Source organism: Callithrix jacchus, chromosome 16 (assembly GCF_049354715.1).
Source record: "Callithrix jacchus isolate 240 chromosome 16, calJac240_pri, whole genome shotgun sequence".
Classification (NCBI taxonomy): Eukaryota; Metazoa; Chordata; class Mammalia; order Primates; family Cebidae; genus Callithrix; species Callithrix jacchus.
This window is the reverse complement of record NC_133517.1, coordinates 14,415,748-14,435,808: the sequence shown is the minus strand read 5'-3', so window position 1 is coordinate 14,435,808 and position 20,061 is coordinate 14,415,748. Positions and strand designations below refer to the sequence as shown.

General features: G+C 43.9%; 1 protein-coding gene across 12 annotated transcripts in view; it reads right to left on the bottom strand.

Moving 5' to 3' along the window:
* Nucleotides 1-1,926: 1,926 nt before the first annotated feature.
* Nucleotides 1,927-20,061, bottom strand: part of FAM110B (family with sequence similarity 110 member B) — a 147,191-nt gene continuing 129,056 nt past the window's right edge. For 4 of the 12 annotated variants that reach the window (XM_078353563.1, XM_035277421.3, XM_035277419.3 and 1 more), the window contains 2 exons: nt 14,230-14,416; nt 1,927-4,802 (listed from right to left, as the gene is read on the bottom strand). In XM_078353563.1, coding sequence (XP_078209689.1) covers nt 3,366-4,478 — 1,113 coding nt within the window. In that variant the 5' untranslated portion in view covers nt 4,479-4,802; nt 14,230-14,416 and the 3' untranslated portion in view covers nt 1,927-3,365. Of the gene's footprint in view, nt 4,803-14,229; nt 14,417-17,579; nt 17,598-20,061 lie in introns of all 12 variants that reach the window. The other 8 variants (XM_003734942.6, XM_035277423.3, XM_035277418.3 and 5 more) reach the window with 3 other exon arrangements.

The window sequence follows — 20,061 nt, the reverse complement described above, 5'->3', positions numbered from 1 at the left end:
GTTACTAAGTTTTGGGATAATTTGTTACACAATAGATCACAAACACAGTGGTGAAAAATTTCCAAAGGAAACTTCCCTTCGGTTGGAGCCTGGAGGCCTGGGCTGGGTGACTGAGATGCCCAGCTTTCTACGTTACAGGAAGCTAGAATTTAGCCTATCAGCAACCTATTCAAGCCAGAGGGTGTTTTTATACAGGGGAGTGACATGATCAGAGTTGATGGTATTTCTGGCATGAAATGGAATGGGGAAGAGGCTGATTAGGGAGTGATGGAGACTTCCAGTTAGGAACTTCTAGAATCAACAGTTCAGGTAAGAGATGATGATAATATGAACTAAGGCAATGGCAGAAGGGGTGCATATGGAAGGTCGTCTTAAGATTTGGTGGTTTTCAGAAAGAAACAGGTAGTTTCTAAGGCTGTCTAGTGCAATCATGCTTCACCCTGCATTGTGTAGGAAAAGGAAGTGTGAACTATCTGACACCACATTTATACCAACATTGTCTTACACACACACATGATACTTCCATGAGCTGAGAAGAATGAGCCCTTCACAGAGTACTTCACAAGAAATACCACACTCTTAGGATTTAATATTAAGCATTTGAAATAGTTCTTATAGAAATGCTAGTTCAAGAACAAAAGAAAATAAAGAGCGCTGATCTTCCATTGGAACCAAAAGCCTCACATTTGTCCATTGAACAAGTAAGCCACAGAGGATTAGATTGAATCGTAGTGGGATGATTTATAGTCCTGTCTGAACACAGATCGCACATAGTATTGAAATACTGGAAGATTCAAACACTGTGTATGACTCAAATAGCACAAGCAGTGACAGTAAATTAGCTAAGTGCTCATCTCCCCAGAAGAGGGTTTCCTTAGGAAAATAATTTCTATTTTTAATATGTCAGTAGCTTGAGAAAGAGATGAATATATCAATGCGAAGTCATATGGGTTTTAAAAGGCCACATTTCTATACAAATGGTAAGAAAGAAAATTTTGTTTTATTTTGTTTCTTTTGTAGAAAATTTATTTTTATTCTATTATATTGAACACATTGTATCATCCCCACTCATAGCTGCATTCCAAAATATTTCCTCTGGGAAGCAGGGTTCTAGTTTTACTGAACATGAATAAAAGAACCAGGCAGAATTCAAAACCAGGAAAGTCAAGAAAGCAAATTTTCTTTTCAGAAGGAAAATGTTTATAAACAGTAATAGTTGAGAATCATATAATTTGTTTCTGAAAATTACCTTTTCAATAGGGCTTTATTTTATATTTGCATATTATATGGAATTTTGTAAGAAATATTAATTTTCAAATAACTTGATGTAATAAACAACCATGGAATACTCAGTGTCCAAACATAGCCGATAGGACGTGTCCAATAAGAGGTATATTATTTCTCTTAAAATAACGGGGAAAATCTAAGTTCCTTGAGGCAGAGACTGTGTTGTTGACCGTGGCCGTCCTGTGCCGTGCTGTCTGAAAGGAGTCATTCCACAAGTGACAGGAATGAAGGAACGAGTGGAGGAGCGAGTGCGTGGACACGTGCCATTGTACAGATGTTGGGCTGGCACAAATAAAAACAAAGCCATACAGTTCAAAGATATGCCTCCAAGGTAAGAACTCATGAATATTTACAACTCAGGAGTCTTGTGGAAGATGTAAAAACATCCTGATGTTTAAGAAAAGACAAAAATAACACAAGTGTGAACTGAGATGCTGCAGCATATTTTAAGAACACTGCTGTTCAGAGTCATTGGAATATGGTGAAAACTTAATGAAATAATGTTTCATTATTTCAATAATGAAAATTATTGAAATAATAATTATTGACTATCAAAAAATCTGCTTCTGATTCATAGTCAAAAGTTAAACTTTTGTGGAAGGAGAATAGAGAAGGACAAAGAGAAACCACCACCATTAGTGCCTGCACCAGAGCAATTTATTAGCGTAGCTTTTTCATTTTTTTCTTTAAAGATTTCGTGACAACTGAAGTATGTACAAAGTCTTAGAGCATTTACACCATAAAAAGTTTCCTATTAGCTGATCAAGTCTAACTTAGTGCTGCTGAGAACTTCAGACGTAGCAAAAGGAATGAGGCAAACCACTTGTAGCTTTCCCTCTCTGCTGCCACATCTTGGTGTCAGCTGAGTGACAGCTAAAGTGTACCACCTGGAAGACAGGTTATTGGGGAAGAAAGGGGACAAGTTGATAGGCAGCACTAGAGACCATGGGGTGGAAAAGCTACATAGCATTGTGTTTCTACAGTTTCCTAGAGCTGTAACAAAGACCCACAGCCTGAGAGAATAACATATACAAGACAACAGAATCACGCTGCTCAGATATAGTTTAGCTACCAAGTGCGTTGTTTTGAAAGGGAGGCTCTACTGATATGGCTGGTATTTCCATTTCTGTGTGAACCTGCAGAAGCCCTACTCCCTTCCTCCAAATCAAACAACAAAGGGAGAGGGAAAGAAACAGCCTGAAATTAGTAGTTCTTGATCAAAACAAAACAAAACAAACAAAAAAGCCCACAAAAAAAAAAAAAAAACATAACTTTTTTTTTAAAGGCATTCAGTATCTGTTTCAGGGTGGCTATTCTGTCAAAAGATAATATTAAAAATTTCTGAATGATCCCAAATCAGAACAACATCAACAAAACCCCCAAACACCCAACCTCCTAGATTTATCCATCCTTCATTGAATCTGATCATCTTTCCTTGGGGTCAGGATTACACAGAACCACCAACATTTACACACTGAATCGAACACAAAACGTAGCATTGTTACCCAAACGACTGCTTCACTAAGTGGAAAGAGAATTTCAACATGTAAACGATAAATGTCAGGCTCACCACTTTATTCCACAGAAAACCCAGCCTGGTTCTATGTTCTGTCAGTCACTATCTGTTTGACAGCAGATCCCAATCACTGTCCCATGGGAATAGTCTCACATGTAGGCAAAGTGGCTTTTTATTTCAAAAAGATTCTGCTCTCAACTTAAAAGCCAGTTGATAAAACTTTTAATTAAGACACAATAGCGCGGGATATAAAAACACAAGACCCACATAAATATCGAAGAAGTTGTATACCATTTTCATGTAAACAGTTTTGCTTAGGAGCAAAGCCCTAATCAGATTCTGGCCTGAAACTTTTGGCAGATGACGCATGTTCAGCCAGGCTCTGCAGCGACGGTGACGTGGAAGCCAGGTCAGTCCCCATGTTGACAGGCATGCAACTTGAAAACATTGCACAACAAGCAACACAAAGAGTGGAGAAGCTCACAACACTTCAAGGAGACCGCACAACCTTCACAACTGCATAAGCACAGAGACCCACCCTCCCTCCGTTCCACGCACTGTCTTACACGTGGGAGACCTTCTGTGACTCTCTAGCTTGTTTGATGCTATATAACCACTTGATGATTCTAGCATTTCTTTCGATGGCAGAAATGCCATACGGCACGCGGTCATTGGCACTGTCATCATTTCTAAGGTCACTGTTACTGTCCTGAGACTGTTCACAGTCCGAGCTGATCATGCTTGCGCTGCGGAAGTTGAGGGATATTATGTCAGAATTAGCCCTTGCAAAGTTTTCCATGCCCAGGTTTTCCAGCTCTTCCGGGTCCAGCCCACAGTAGTTGAAGAACCTCTCCACGTCCGCGTCAACTCGGAAATATCTGTCACTCAAGTCTGACTTAGACCGCTGGAGGGAGGGTCTCCGGCTGACTCCACAAGCTGGTTCCACAGGATCAGCCTCGGGGGACTTCATGGAGGCGATGGCTGCGATTTTGGGCTTGGGAGGCAGGGGAGGGGCAGAGCTACTGCAGGGGATGGCCTTGAGGGGCTTCACGCTGGTCACCTTGCGGATGTCCGAGGAGCTGTGGGACACGTGGAGGAAGGACTCGGCCGACTGCTCCAGCAGTCTCCTGCTCACGTGGGAGCCACCCTCCTGCGGGCTGCCGCGGCCCTGCGTGGGGTAGACCTTCAGGGACTCCGCGAAGGAGTGCCGGTGCAGGTCGGTAGCTTCGGAGCGGTGGGGCGGCCAGTTGCGGGAGCTGTGCTTGTGCCCTGAGCCCGAGCTGGAGCCCTCGGAGCTATTGATGATGTTCTTCAGGATCTCCAGCTTGAGGTTCTCCCTCTGCACGCCGCTCTCGGTCTTGGCGTGGTTGCCGAACACTTTGAGCGTGGGGCTGCCCAGCGCGCGCTTGGCAGCCGGGCACACCGGGGGCTTGGCCAGCACCGCGGGCTTCACCGGCTCCTGCTTGGCGTTGATCACCTCCTGGCTCTTGACGTACTTGGCCTTGTCGGCCTCCAGCCTCTCCACGGCGCTGAGCCTCTTGGGGTTGGGCTCTGCCTGCCTGCGGAAGTAGTCTGGCCCCTTGTTGAGGATGCGCAGGGGCACGGCCGAGGTGAAGGTGCCCGCGGGGCTGACCGGCTTCACCATGCTACCTGTCTGTAGGGTCTCCGTGGGCATGGTGGGCGGTCTTTCCCCGGCAGCCGTGTTGGATGCTCTTCTGGGCGCCTCCACACGGCCTGAATAGACACATGTACATGAAGCAACGCGGGCGGCGGGTGCAGCCTGGGAGCGAGTGTCAGCAGCGGCGGCCGCAGCAGCGCCTCATCTCACAGCTCATTAACCGCCGCGGTGGCTTTCACACACTTTTCTCCCCTTCCAAGCAGCTCTTGGACAAAAAGGCCACAAGCCACAAGTTCCTTTAATCTGCTTCGCTGCCTCCTTTCTTCTCCCTGAAGGAGGTGGGAGTCTCCTCCAGGTCTTTGTGTTCAACTGCAGGCAGAGCTGAAACACAAAACAACCAACCGCGGGTTAGGAGGGGCGGGTGACATCACGGCTCTAGCAACAAACCCCGCAGCACCCCCGCCCCGCCCCGCCCCTGCGCGGCCGGCCGAGGGTCGCAAGGCCGCAGCTCCGGAGCTGTTCCCCCAACCGCGCGAGGGGGACGACCCGGGCTGTGTGCCCCCGCCTCTGCCGACGCGCGGCAGCACAGCGCAGTGCTGGGAAGAAAGAAAGGGCTGAGGTTTCCCACGCGCGAACTCTTCCAGCTGCCTCCGGATTGGTGAGATCCGCCTTCTGAACATGTCTGGTTGGCATTTCTTAGCTCAAAACCCAGCAAATACTAGATGAACGTAGAAATAAGGGCCTAGCCAAGCCCAGTTCCCCAGCTCATTACATGCCCCCGAGTTCCTACGAATCCTTCTTTTGCAATGAAGCAAAACTTCTCCCTCCTTATTCCCTTCCTACTACCACATCTTTCAGGTACACTTGCAACAGTCACTTTTTAAACTTCATAAACTGAAAAGGGTAAGAAATGGGATTGGCAGCAAAGCTACAAAGTTAAAACAGAACAGAACAAAACAAAACTCAACATGTTTCAGTTATCTTACTTTGGCCAACCAATATATTTAAAAACACTTTCTTCTGCAAACCACAAATGTGTATGGAGTTCCTCCCATTAAACACAAGCTTACTTTTTTTTTTAACATTAGAAAAACCTAGAAATACTTCTAGATTTACCACGTGAGTAGATAATTTGATTGTCCCCAAGTGCTCCAGAATTTTTCATACTTAATGAGCAGAAATCAAAAGTTTCTTTATGGTGTGTATATTCCTAAATTCCCTACAGTACTAGGAACAAAATCTTAAAAATGTCAATCATACCAATCCCAGCACTTTGGGAGGTGGAGGCGGGCGGATCCCGAGGTCAAGAGATCGAGACTATCCTGGCCAACATGGTGAAACCCCGTCTCTACTGAAAATACAAAAAACAGCCAGGCATGGTGGCACATGCCTGTGGTCCCAGCTACTCTGGAGGCTGAGGCAGGAGAATTGCTTGAACTCAGGAGGCGGAGGTTGCAGTGAGCCGAGATCGCGCCATTGCACTCCAGCCTGGGTAACAAGAGTGAAACTCCGTCTCAAAAAAAAAAAAAAAAAAAAAAAATTCACTCATACCTAAAAATATGTTACTTTAATACTATAGAAAACTTGAGTCACAGGTAAGCTTTCATGGGACAACTTGACTACTAAGAAAACAACAACAAATCCAGCATGTCAATAGTGGAACGTTTATCAATATTCCTACTATAATTCTATAAGGAGTGTTTCTATTTCATATGCCATATAATGTAACACTTACCCCTGCAGTCCCTGGAACAACTCCTCTGATAGCCTGTTACTGCAGGCTGAGAACATTTACAAATGCATCAGCACTCCAAAGCAATGGCTAATGACCTTATCAGCATCTTTGGTTATAACTAGCAATGTTCAGAGAGTAACCTATTCAACTAACATGCCAAATAACTAACTTTCAAAATAGATAACGTCATATTACAACCAAATCTGATATGTCTCCTTATAATCTTCTGAAATTCTTAAATCTCTAAATGCAACCCATCACCGTGTTTTGTTAGAGTAATTTTAGTAATCTTCGAAGGGATTTTTTCTAATAAAAATATTTTCCTATGTAAGATTGGAGAAACCCCAAGGTAATATCTACATTAACAATTTCTTTAATTGTGTGGTTCTATTTTGATACCTCAATTTAGTTTAAAAAACCACCTCCTCCCATTAAGATGAAATGAGATTGCTTCTTTGAACACATGTTGAATGAAATGCCAGAAGGGAGCCCCGATTCCTCTGGAGGCACAATCTCACCCTCTTTAGAGAAGTCGCAGAGCCAGAGCAGAGCCTGGGCCAGGATGCAACTCTGAGGGCATCATACCCAGGTCTCTTGGGAGAGGTCTGACCCCAGGACAGATCAGAAGGTTTAGGGACAGTGAGGGGCAGGACCAAGATCTGCACCCTTCAACTTTGTGCCTGAGGACTAGAGTGGGAACACCATCCAGTGGGCAGTGGGAGACAAAGCTCATCTCTCTTCTCCTGGGGCATGAGTTAGTTGGAGAAGATTCCTTCAATCCTGTCTTACTCTAAATTCGTGAGGTTCTGAGGATCTAAGAATGAAGGACTTCTTTCCAGTATCAAAATGGCACGTTGGAATACTGGTGAATGACTGAACTTTTCTATGGTCCTGCACTGACTGTTCTTAGGACAAAGTGCTTGGAAGGTGAGCTGTAGTTCTCATGCAACATCACTCTTCATGCAGGCCGGTGCGTCTCTTCTAACCATCTTCTCTTCTAGTTCCATCATATTAGGACCAGAAGCCTAAAACACCTACACCCCTGGCCTGGCCTTCTGTGCACACCTGCAGGTCTGTTATGGTAGGCTTTGGAACTGCTGGCAACACTGAATAAAAAGCCTGACTTTTGGTCAGGCATGGTGGCTCATGCCTGTAATCTTAGCACTTTGGAAGGCAGAGGTGGGCAGATCACAAGGTCAGGAGTTAGAGACCAGCTTGGCCTACATGGTGAAACCCCATCTCTACTAAAGAAAAAAAACTTAGCCCAGCACAGTGGTGCGTGCCTGTAATCCCAGCTGGAGATTGAGGCAGAACTGCCTGAACCCGGGATGTGGAGGTTGCAGTAAGCCGAGATCATGCCACTGCACTCCAGCCTGAGTGACAGGACAAGACTCTGTCTGAAAAAAAAAAAGGAAAAAAAAAAACCCTTACTGTCGATTCACAAGAGTGAGAACTACCAGTCTATCTTCTAGGAAGCATTCCCCAGAAAACTTCTTGTCTTTCTTGCACACTGCTTTCTCTAGTCATGCAGCAAACACCCTCAGGACGGCTCCTCCAGCACTCACAATTGTTCCACACTCCTCCCGTGTGAAAGAACTACGTCAGAAATAGCAATTATCTGTAAGTACTTCATACCTCATTTCCTTTTGGCTTCCACCCCTTCCCCATGCTATTCCCAATTTCCCTAATGATTTTCAACACAGTGATGATGATGTTTTGACATGACCATGGATAGTCTGTAGTTTTGATGTGAACTCTGGGAAGGAAAAAAACAACATTATCATATTGAAAGACCCAAAAGCAACAGAAAAAAACTAAGGGTACTGTTTGGGGTGCGGTAGGATACTAAGGCATACTTCAAGTTTTCTACCTGGTGTAGCCAACGAAGTAAACCTACTTCAAAGATAAGCAGGTGACTTAGGCTGCTCTTTCTTGTAATATTTACTCAATCCTTAACTCTGGTTCTTTCATTTTTTACTGGGAAACAGTGTTGGCAGGGACAGAGCTATACAGTGCTGGAGAAATAGTCTGAGTTTTGTACGAGATAACCATCAAGTCAGTTCAGAGAGCACTGTGGCACATGACACTCTACTGTCTTTGGCCTTGCTGCCAGCCCTCTCATGTCCTGAATAGCCCTGAGATGCAGCCAGGCACTGATGGGATGGTCAGGCCACCTGCCAGGCTACGAGGGGCTTCTTGTTGTTTTGAGGAATGAAAATTAGATCTTGGCCCTGTAGGGTTTCATCAACAAAAGTAATTATATAGCCTTGCCTGATCCTTGACTTATGACTCAGGATGGAGAACACAGCCTGAGGGTGGGAGAAACTTCCATTCGCAAACCATCTTGGCTCTATTCTACTCTGTTTAATATCCATTTGAAAATTTCATGAAGGGATTAAAAGGATCGGGGAAAAGAAACTTGGCAGAGCCAAGGTGCTAAATGGTTCGCTGAATCAGAGCACATATGAACTCAAATGTGAACTCAAAAGCAATCTGGCCTGGGGGTGACGGTGGTGGGGTGGGGGCATATCATCTTTGGGGGAGTCCTGGTCTGTGCAGGGAGAACATATGTCACATAGAGCCAGCTGAGGGCAGAGCATGCAAAGACAAGGAAGAGCAACGTTATCTCCCACTACTCACTCTAGTGGTGCTTCTCAACCTTTAATGGGCCTGCAAACCCCCTGAGGATCTCCTTAAAGCACAGTGTGATTTGTTAGATTTGGGGTGAGGCTCCAGATTATGGATTTCTCACCAGATTGCAGGTGATACTGTTTGTTGCCTTTGAGTAGCAACAGGAAAGGGGGTAAGCCCATTTCTGTGCTAGCCAGCATCCTATTACAACCCAAATGCCTCCAGCACAGAGGAAACAGGCCAAAGTTTCTTCTGTGAATGAGCAAAAGTCTGAGCTTTTAAGGCCCAGAAATAGCAATCTCAGAGACGTCTAAGTTTTTAAAACCAAAGTGGCCTGAACCTTTCTAATTTCCAATCTGCCAGCTCCTAACAGGACCCGCAGCTGAACTATAGCCTTGGGAAGACTTAAGAACATTTACAATCCTGAAGGCGGTTAGATACAGTGAATGAACCTCATACACAGATTTTTTTTTTTTTTTAAAGCTAAAGCCACAGTTCCTGTAAACCGGGCAATTTGTGCTTCAAAGCCTTTGAGGCCAGGCCAATAATGGGAGAGTGTGTGGCCTGGGGAAAGGCACCCCAGCTAAGGGCTGCCATGGGGAATGTGGCTCACTGTTGACACAGCAGCAAATCCAAAGCTCTGCACAAACTCTCCCAATTTAAAAATTCAATATTAAAAACATTGTTGGCCAAACTTCAGTCTGCTGTTTCATTACTTCCTCTTTAAAGAGGGCTTCCGGTAACAAAAAAGAAAAGGATAGTTAATGCCTAATTAGTCTTTCAATTTTCAGGAAAGAAAGCAATGGAGTTAGAGCAAGGGCCCTGGGAACTGAACACAGCCTGGATTCACCCACAGAAGTTTCTATGTGAAAGTGAGCAATTCCCCTGTGTCTTACAGCAGAAAAAGGGGGGTTATAACACTATTCAAGAGCAAGCCTGAGTAATTCAGCTCTAAGTCACCTAACATTTCAGTGTCTTGATTTTCTTATCTATAAAAATAAATGTGTTGAATCTGGTGAGCTGAAAAATGTCTTCAGCTCAAACATTCTTGGGAGCAAATAAAAGAAGCGATTTACCTTTGAAGTTATTAAGAATTCTGGAACTGATTCTTCTAGTTTCTTAACATGCCAAATAACAAAACGTTTACAATATGTGCACAACTGTTCTCCGGAGCACTGCTTTTTTATTTTTCTGGTAATGGTATTTGTGCTCACTGCCTTTTAGCATCAGGTTCCAGCCTGACTCTGATCACTCTCACATCTATACTCTCGGCTTCCCTTCTAAGAACGGGGTCACATCCTTGTCTTCGAAGTAAACATGCAGTTTCCCATGGTAATGTTAACTTTTGGATTCTTTACAAATGTGAGAAATGCACTTAGTGCTGACCGAATCAACCTATTGGTGGAACAATTATGTGTGAGACATAAAGAAGTAGAAAAATCCTGAACTTAAAAAAAGTTCAAAATGCATTTGATAAATGTGAATTGAATGAGTGATGTTGAACATAAATTTGGCAGGATTGTGGCAAAGAACTTGAAGGTAAGGGAAGGGTAGGGAGGAGACAAACTCCAGTAAAGGCCCAGGAGGTGAGGGCATCCCTCATCAGGGCAGCTTTTGAGTTCATGGTACATTCAAGACACTCTAATGGCTGGTATGGAGTGCTAGGGGACAGCGGTCAGAGGCCAACTAGGTGTAGGGGAAGGGCAGATGACTTTGGACTTTATAAGGTAATTGAGCATTAGTCATATTTGTATTTTTAAAAAATCCTTTGGCTGCAGTATGGGGACAGGATGAGTGGGGATTATGTATAGCTGCAGAGAGATGGGTCAGAGCTTCCCAGGGGAGGGGACGTGGCAGCTGGGCTCTGAGCACTGGCCAGTATGGCACTGCCTATGGTTCTGCCCATAATGGTTGAGTAACCTTGGGCAGGTCACTTTATCTTCCCATGCCTCAGATTTCCCATCTGGAAAATGGGGATAGCAATAGTACCTAGCTCTTTAGGGTTTTTTGAGTGGGTTAAATAAAAGCACACAGGCATTTTCATTCACTTCACTCTTACCAGCAGGATGACTTTAGGATGAAGAAAAGAGTGGACAGTTTCAAGGGATGTTTAAGAGGCACGGTCAGATGTGGTGGCTCACGCCTATAATCCCACTTTGGGAGGCCATGTGGGTGGATCATGAGGTCAGGAGATTGAGACCAGCCTGGCTAACCCCATCTCTATTAGCTGTGGATGGTGACACATGCCTGTAGTGCCAGCTACTCAGGAGGCTGAGGCAGGATAATCGCTTGAACCTGGGAGGTGGAGGTTGCAGTGAGCTGAGTTCGTGCCACTGTACTCCAGCCTAGGTGAGAGAGCAAGACTCTGTAGGAAGAAAAAAAAAAAAAAAAAAGAGGCGCACTGGGCCAAACTGGGAGACAGACAGGATGTGGAGGGTGAGGAGGTACACATTGAGGATGAGTCATTTCCGGCTGCCCACTTAACTAGGAGAAGTGGTTGGTGGGAAGTATTCACTCTCCCCTCCAATCCTTGCTCCCTTCTTCCCCTGTACCCTTGGCTTAGGTCAAACAGAACTACAACTACGGTGGTTCCTCCACAACCACTGTGTCCATTTCTGCTGCTCCCTCTGCCTGAGCCATTTTTAACCAACAGCAATGCCATTCCATTGCTTCCTTTGTTTACCCATTTTATTTAGACATTTATTTATCCATTTGAGTTAATAAGATATGCTATCCTTTTCAACACCTTCCCTTTTCCTTCTCTTCCAAGCACATCATCATTTTCAATAGCCCCTTTTATACTGTGAGCATAACTTGTAAAGCATCCAAAAGTAAAGGAGAAAAGTGAAAGAGTGAATGGAGGAGTAAAAGGCATGTACCAAAAAAGCCTGACTTCACACACTATAAATTGGACAGAAAGTATGAAATCAGAGGGCCAACCATCTGGAAACATTAAGTCAAAACCACCATCCCTTCAGGACTTGCACTTTTCCAGTTACTGAATGATGTGTCTTTTTCTTTCTTATCTCCATGGTGAAATCCCTCACCATCTATAATTTTGACGGCTGAATCCTCTCTTTCTGACCTTGCTATTGCCATCAGCAATCAGCTCTGGATTCCAAGTAAAATAATTTTCTTGACAACAACACTATCACGTTATAAATTCTTTCAAACCACAGACTTGTTCTAATAACATTAAAACTTCTGATTCCAGTATTCTAGTCATATTTTAGCCTATTCTTTCAGCTGACTAGAGTAGGTCTTCCAGTGTTATTTAATAAAGTATCCTCCTTCTCTAGGTTTCCATTCTTTTGTTTTAATTAGGCACTTTAATTTTTTCCACAAGATGAGTAAATAATTTCTCCCCTTTTGCAGCAACCTTTAAAAGTCCTGTTTCTTTTGACACATCTACTCTATACGACTAGAGGATGGGAAGCAAATGTTGAACCAAGCATAGAGATGCAGGGAAGGCCAACTTTTACCTTCTGAAGTTTTTACAGATACAGATCAAGGAATGTCCACCCCCGTGGCACTCCTGAGGTGTGCTGAGGGGAACTAGTGCAACAGCACAAAACTTGCACAGGCACGTTATTTTGACCTAAGTGAATGTGCACTAGTGGCAGGATCCTCCAAGTGGTAAGTCAGGAGGGAGTGGACTGGGTACAGTTTGTTACCCACAAAGATTTCTCACGATGTCAGGTGGGCAAGGCAAACTGCTAAGTCTACTGGAAGGGGAGTAGCTTTGTCTCAGGAGAACAGCATCAGGCCAGTCTAAAGCCCTTCATTCAGTGCTCAGGTACACAGTGGTGGCTATAGCCTCCTCTCATCTCACACTGGCTAGGGTTGAATTCAGGGGCACCCCAAAAGCCCAACACAGGTCCCTCGAAGCTGAGGAGCCTGGGAAATGGCTTATACCTCCAGTCTGGGAAGTCTAAGGGTAGAGTATGTAATGGACTCTAACCAGACCACACAGGCAGGATGAAGCTGCCTTTCCATGGGCACAAGGATGAGGGTTTGTTCAGCCCACGCATGTACCGGAGAAAGGTGGTCTGGGAGTATTTTCAAAGGAGTCTTCTCAAAGGAGACCGACGGAGAAAATGTCCGCCCACAGCCCTCCTCTGAGAAGGCTGGGGGCATCCACTAGCTGGGGGAAAGGTGTGGCTGCCTCCAGGGAACCAAAAGCTCCCAGAGAGAAGCAGCTCTGAAATTTGTAATGCCGAGAGGACATCGATTTCTGCTGCAAGAGCCAAGGAGAGAAACCCTGTCACCTCCACTGAATGCTCTGCCCATCCGTTGCTTATTAGGCACCCACGCGGGGTCTGCCCAGTACGGGCTGGAAGAGCCACGTGATAAGGAGCAGGAGAGGAGCTGCAACAAGGAAAGGGGGCGAAAATGATGTTTGTTAAGTCCCCTTCTTCACAGGGTCTCCAAGCCAATGCGGGTCTGAGCCGGGAGAAAAGAAACCAATTTAACTAGAGCAGAGGTGGAGTTTTGGTCTTGATGTGAGGTGGCACTTCTCCATGCCTGAAACTGATCTGGGGCTCTAAATTATTGAAAGTAAACTGAAAAGGCTGCAGGTCCTGTCTGAGATTTCATCTAGGCATAGAAATAAGAAGTCGGTGGGGCAAATGCTTAGGGCATGGAAAAAGAACACGGGACAACTGACCCTGAGCAAGTTCTTCCAGCTGGTGTACTGGAGTTTCCTCGCTCATGGAACACTGATAACCATGAATCCTACATTTCATTGGCTGGGGTGATAATTCCTTGAGGTGACACCTAAAAGTGCTCAGTGAGGAGCTCAGCCCAGAATTCGTTCAGTAAATGTAAGCTATTATTATTATTGTTGTTATTTTCTGAGACAGAGTCGTGCTGTATTGCCCAGGCTGGAATGGAATGGCATGATCTTGGCTCACTGCAACCTCCGCCTTCTGGGTTCAAGCAATTCTCCTGTCTCAGTCTCCTGAGTAGCTAGGATTACAGGTGCCTATCACTGTGCCTGGCTAATTTTTGGTATTTTTAGTACAGACGGAGTTTCACCATGTTGGCCAGGATGGTCTCAAACTCCTGACATCAAGTGATCCACCCATCTTGACCTCCCAAAGTGCGACTGCAGGCATGAGCCACCATGCCCAGCCAATGTAAGCTATTATTAAATGCTGTCCCCAGTGTCTGCAACTTGGCATTGATAATCACCATCATTAGATTTCAAGCTTTATGGTAAATGAATGATCTTTTGTCTTAAAATGATTCCATTACTCTCAACTGATGGAGCCTGTCAAAGAGGATTGACGGTGCAGTTTCAGGCTAAAAGGTCACTTGTATGACCCCATTTTTATTTGAGTTACAGAGAAAATATGTGGTTTCAAATTTCAAAGCAAACAGTTATGTGAGTGAAACAGGCTACAGTAAACAATAAAGCCATTATTACAAATGAAATCAAACCTAAAGTTGGTGGTAGGAGAAAAATAGCAGGTCAAATTTCAGGTCCATGACGGAGTCTTCACTTCAATGCCATTCTCCAAGGTCATTTAGAGAAGTCGTCCACGTGCTTCATTTTCATTTGTAAGTGAAGCCATTAACAATAATGTTAGAAGTTTCTTTTAAAATGTTTTCCTCCTATTTAAGACAGCTATAATGAAATAGAAAGCCAAAATAATTCACATTTCCAGTTTAACATTCTTCCTTGGCCTAACGTAAGGAAAGTGTTGTTATAAGAGGGCCCCAAATTGCATCAGTGAGGGGGAGACTTGCCTTTTACCTGGGATTACAGAAATCAATGCTGTGCATAACCAATGCCAAGAATCACCTGGAAATATAATGACTTGCTTAATGAAAATTACTGTAAGTAATTAAAATGTAGGGCTACTAGAATTCCTAATGCAAATCCAATATGAATGCCTGCCCTATCCAAACAAATATAAAATGATCCCCTTTTCTGCCAGTGTTTCTCTCCTGTGGAGAGCTTTATGGGGCTTCATGTTCAGCTGTGACAATGTGTGAGGCCATGAACTAATATTAAATGAATGTGGAGTTCAAGGGACAACTGCCATTTTTTTCAGACTAGTCTCCAGTCACAGGGTTTATAAGACTTGCTGGTTACTGTGAGTCTGAGGGTTAGTGGGTTCCCCATTTTGGGTGAACCAAGTACAACTTCCAGCAGCAGTAATAACAACTCAATGAACTCAGTGATTATAAACTCTGGTGGTAACTCCTGCAGTTCACAAGGCACTGTGCTGTGAGTTCCCACACCACACCTCATCTCAGCGAGCCTGGTTAAGAGGCAGTCTGATCCTCTTGTATAGAGGGGAGGGTGAGTACTGGTGAGCGTCAGGGAGAGCCCAGACCAGAAGCCAGGGCGGTGTGGATCTGAGGAGCCATGCCCAGCGCTTCTACCAAGGTCCATTCTAAGCGCCTGCACTTTGCACGTTACTGGTTTCTCTTTTAGCTGTGTAAACTTGTACTCCAGGGCAAATCTAGCACAAATGATTACGTAAGTTTACTGTGCCAATATACATAGAACATTAATTTTTGAAAAAAATTTACTGTCTAATAAACAGCCTTAGGGCAGAAGATGATATTTACTCTGAAATAAAATGTGTGTTATAATAAAATTATGAAATATCTAAACTTGACGGGAGAAAAAGCAGTATTTTGGGGGAACTCCTCTGTGAGCGTATTAGATAAATTGCTACCTAAATTATGTTAAAAAGTTACCTGTTAGTAATGATCCCTTATTATTAAGCGCACACAGTGTCCCCAGAACTGTGTTAATGCCCCGTTAGTAATGATCATTTCTTACTAGGCACATGGATGCCCCCAGAATTGTAATCATGCCTTTCACACATTTTTAAGTTTCATTCTGTGAGTATCTCTACATCACGTGTTTTTATTGCTATTTTACAGATGAGGAAACTGATGTTCAGAGACACTAAAGAGGTTGTCTAAGACGTTCGGCTATGGAGGGGTGAGGGCTCCATACTGAAGTGGGTACAAGGATGGTTTGGTCCACCCCACCTTGTCACAGTGTTGTTTCAGCTCTTAAAGAGATATGTATGAAGTACCAGATGTATTTTTAAATGCTTTATATTGAAGTAATATGGCTCAGGCACCCACACTAATTATATTTGACTTCTGAAAATCTACTCTTTTGGCCATTCATTGCTTAGTATTAACTCCAGCTTCCTACAGAGGGTGAAGGAGGACAAAAAATCTTGATTTTTGTTAAATCAAATAACCATGGTACTTGTTCATAGCTTAAATGCACAAAAGGTAAAAGGCTTATAAATTGGGTTTTGTTCATTTAAAATTTTCCTTCTTTATGCTACTGACTGCGGATCTATCAAAGTTGGCTGAACTTCGATGAAAATAATGAAAGATATTTGAAAAAGAACAGTAAGCAACATAAGACTGTGGCTTCATTCTGTCTTACTGCACAGAGCATGTGAAGAGCAGAGATCACCCAATTTTACTGCTATTCTTACTGAAGTCCTCAGCTATGTACACAGTATGCATTCATTCAAATGTTCACTGAGTTGAACTAAAATACTACACATTCAGTAGAGTATCTAGCACACCCTTTCAGACTGTAAAGGCCCAAATAAAATGTCAGATAAAATCTTGGGAAGTGAAGTTGAGAATGTTTATGTATTTGAAACGATACTCAAAGCACCTCTTTTTGACTGGAAATTATGGTGTAATAGAAGGCAAATACACAGAGCCTGTTTATTCACAACCTAACACACACGTTAGCACTGATTTGTGCTTAGAGCACAAATAAGGTGCAAAAGGAAATCAATACAAGGTAGAATTTTACAGCGGAACCAGTAAGTTCACTTAAAAAATAATGAATATTGTCAAGAAACACCTAGAATTATTTTCCATCTCTTGAAGAGTTCTTAGTATAGCAGTTGTTAGAACAATTAGTTCTTTGCCTTAAGTATACTCTGAAAAAAACAGCTTATTTTTCATTTCTATGGATTCAGACAGAACTGTGGGATAAATAATCTTCAAAATAAGACATGTAAGAAGATAGACACCTATTTCCTGCAGCACATATTTTCATCTTTCTAGCACTTAACACTTCTTACATAAAATCATTTTCAAGTCTAAAATGTTAAAGGTAAGGCTTCATCACCATTTGCTCTTGAAATATTATTTTTGGGTTCAAGTGACAGGAAGCTCAGCATTAACTAGTAAGTTCATCCACCTTGCCCAGGCCCATTTCAGCTCTGCCTTTGGGCTCCTTGGAAGGAAAACCACAGGCTTGGGTCCTGCTAGGCAGAGCTAGGTTGGGTCCAGCCTTAGGAGGGAGAGGAGAGACTGTGTTAGAAGGATCTGGGTCTGCGGTTACAGGCTCTGTCCCCTCTATTCAGCCTCCCCCAACCGAGACTGCCTCCTCCTTCCCAGGCTCTTTGATGCCAGCTTCCACATTCCATGCTTTCCCCTGGAATCCCCTGCCCTCCTTGAGTCTTCCAAGCTGAAAAAAGAGTCAACAAAGCGACAGGGAAGCCTTTTCTGACTTCTCATTCTGACTCCCATCCTTCCTCCCAAGCTCCTGCCTTACAGTCCTTATTCCTGAGTGGGGAGTGGTGGTAATGACCTTCATCCCCAAGGACAGGACACCTGAGAGCAGCTGCCTGGCTCCTGCCTGCCCAGCACAGCAGTTTGGAATCTCTTGTAGAGATTCTCGTGTGACTTGTGTTTAGCTCCGGATGTGTCTTTGCCCCAAGATAAAAAAATAAAAATCTAAAAACTTCACCTAATGTATTATAAATATGGCTTTGTTCACTTACCCACTTCCCCATTCACGCCTGCTGTCAAAAAGAAAAAAAAAATGAGCTCACTTACGAGGCTCTCTAAGGATTACAATAATCTAAAACTGACATTAAAAGTAATCTGACCAATACTTTAAAACATTACAGACATTGCTGGGTGGGCAAAACACATCTTTCATTAGATATGAAAACTCTGCCTTCAATATACGTTAAAATAGAATGTATGTTTTTACATTATTCCATCCTGCTTTCATGTTAAAATGATAGCACCTGCTTCTAACTTGATTAACATTTAAGCTTCTCATTCCTGTTTACTAAAGAAAAATGACTCCCCAGAGTGAAAAAGGGAGTTGGCCTTTAGAAACAGTTCTTTTATTCTCAGTCTCTAGCTTTGTTGTTGTTGAGTGAGAAATGAAGTTTTCTCCTATGTTTTAACAAGAGCATAATTTTGCTTGCAGTGAAAGGTAGTTGCTGATGTTTGGTGCCTCATGGTCTCTTAAGCTTTTGATTCTGGGCATAAGCACCTTCAATTTAAGAAGAGGAACACAGCAGCCACCATTTGATGGGCGCCTGTCACCCACTGGACCAAGCAGGGTGTATTTCTTCTATTTACCAGCCCTGCCCAGTGCCTATCATTCTGCCACTTGACAGATGGGGAAGCGGAGGCACGGAGGGTTTCAGTAACTTGCCCGCAGTCAGTGAGCTGAAGGAGCTGCTGTCCACATCGGGCTGTCCATATTCTAAGTCTGTGCCCTAAGACTGCTCTGGATGGTCATGGAAAGATCTATGGCCACAAAGACTGAAGAGGGGCCAGACCTGGACATCAGCCAAGAAGGAAAAAAGGAAAGAACATCGGCCAGCGCCCACCTCACCACCCCCAGCCTATATGATGCCAAGCCCCAGGCTGCTTTCACAGCAAAACTCCTTCCTGCTACGGTGGGAGAGTGTGTACCCACTACAGGGAGAAGCCGTGGTTAGGAGTACTTGCTGTGCCGGAGGATACATCAGTGAGGGGGAGTGAGAGGCAGGAAGATGATGTGAAAACTTTGTGAAGAGAGGCATTCATAAAATATAAAAAATAGGCCCAATGAATCCAATATGAGGCAGTGACAATAAAACCTCTTTGTTTGCTGAGATTCTCCAAGGGTTCTCAAAATGTGATGACACCCTCCTTCATGGAAAATAAGTATTCTAACATATTTCTAAGGCAATCAGAATAGCTTCTGAGCAACAGAAAACTAACAATCTAGTCATGACCTGATTAGATAAAAATCAGCCTATCTTGGTGAAGCCTGAGCCCATCTCTGGGGACAGATCCTTCAACCAGGCAGACCCACGCAATACAACTTCCCCCAAGCTCTGCCCTCAAGGGAACGACCTCAAAGCGGACCTGTTTAATCAAGTTTATATTGGCAGAAGAACTAGAAGGCAGGACACCACCACTAGAGGTATTTGTTCATTCAGCACGTACTGACCATCTGCAAATGTGCCAGGCAGTGAACAAAATAAACACTATGTGGAACTCACATATATTGCAATCAATCAATCAACCAATCAATCCACCCATCAATATAGTATGCAGTATGACAAGCATGGGTGCTGAAAAGCAAAGCAAAGCAAGGACTTACTAAGGTGGAAATTAGTGTTGACTGTGATAACAAGGGTTTTGGTTAAAGTGGTTGGCAGGTTTTAGGAGAGAGGGGAAGAATGAAACGGGAGACGGGTGATATGGGTGGCTTGTTTCATGAGTTTGAAAAACAGGTTATAGCTGAAGGTTGGTAAGCAGAGTCAAGAGAGGATATTTATTTTACAATGGTAAAAACAGCAGCATGGGCTGGGAGCAGTGGCTCATGCCTGGAATCCCAGTAAATGGGGAGGTTGAGGCAGGAGGAATGCTTGAGGCCAGGAGTTTGAGGCTGCAGTAAGCCATGATTATGCCACTGCACTCCACCTGGGCAACAGAGGCAAAAAAAAAAAAAAAAGAAAAAGAAAAAACAAGGCAGCAAGTTGGGAATGACGCAGCAGAAGGAAAGTGCATGTGATGCAGGAAAGACTTTCATGCACTGAGAAGGGGATACAAATGTGACCAAAAACTTTAACACAGAGAATAATGGCTTATATGTGTCAAGAGGTTGTATGGGATTTTTCTTAACTGGTCAGTGGTGTCAGAGGAGAAGGCCTTTTGAAATAGTAAGGGCTCTACAGGAGTGGCAGTGGAAGAGAGCTGCTGTGGGTTGGGGCTTGTGCCTATATGGATTGCTGTTGGAGGCTGAAGGTGGGCGCGGGGCAGAGAGCATAAAAAGAAGACAGTGACACTGTAGTGGGAATGTTCTTAGACAGCTGCTGTGTAAACAACGGCCTCATGGTCACGGAGGCAAAACCTAATAGGGACAGGTTGCTATAACTCTCCATTTGCTAGACATCTCCTGCCAAAAGCAAATCATCTGATAAGCGATAATTTCGTCCTCTATAAGACAGAGGAAGGAAGTACTGCTTCTAT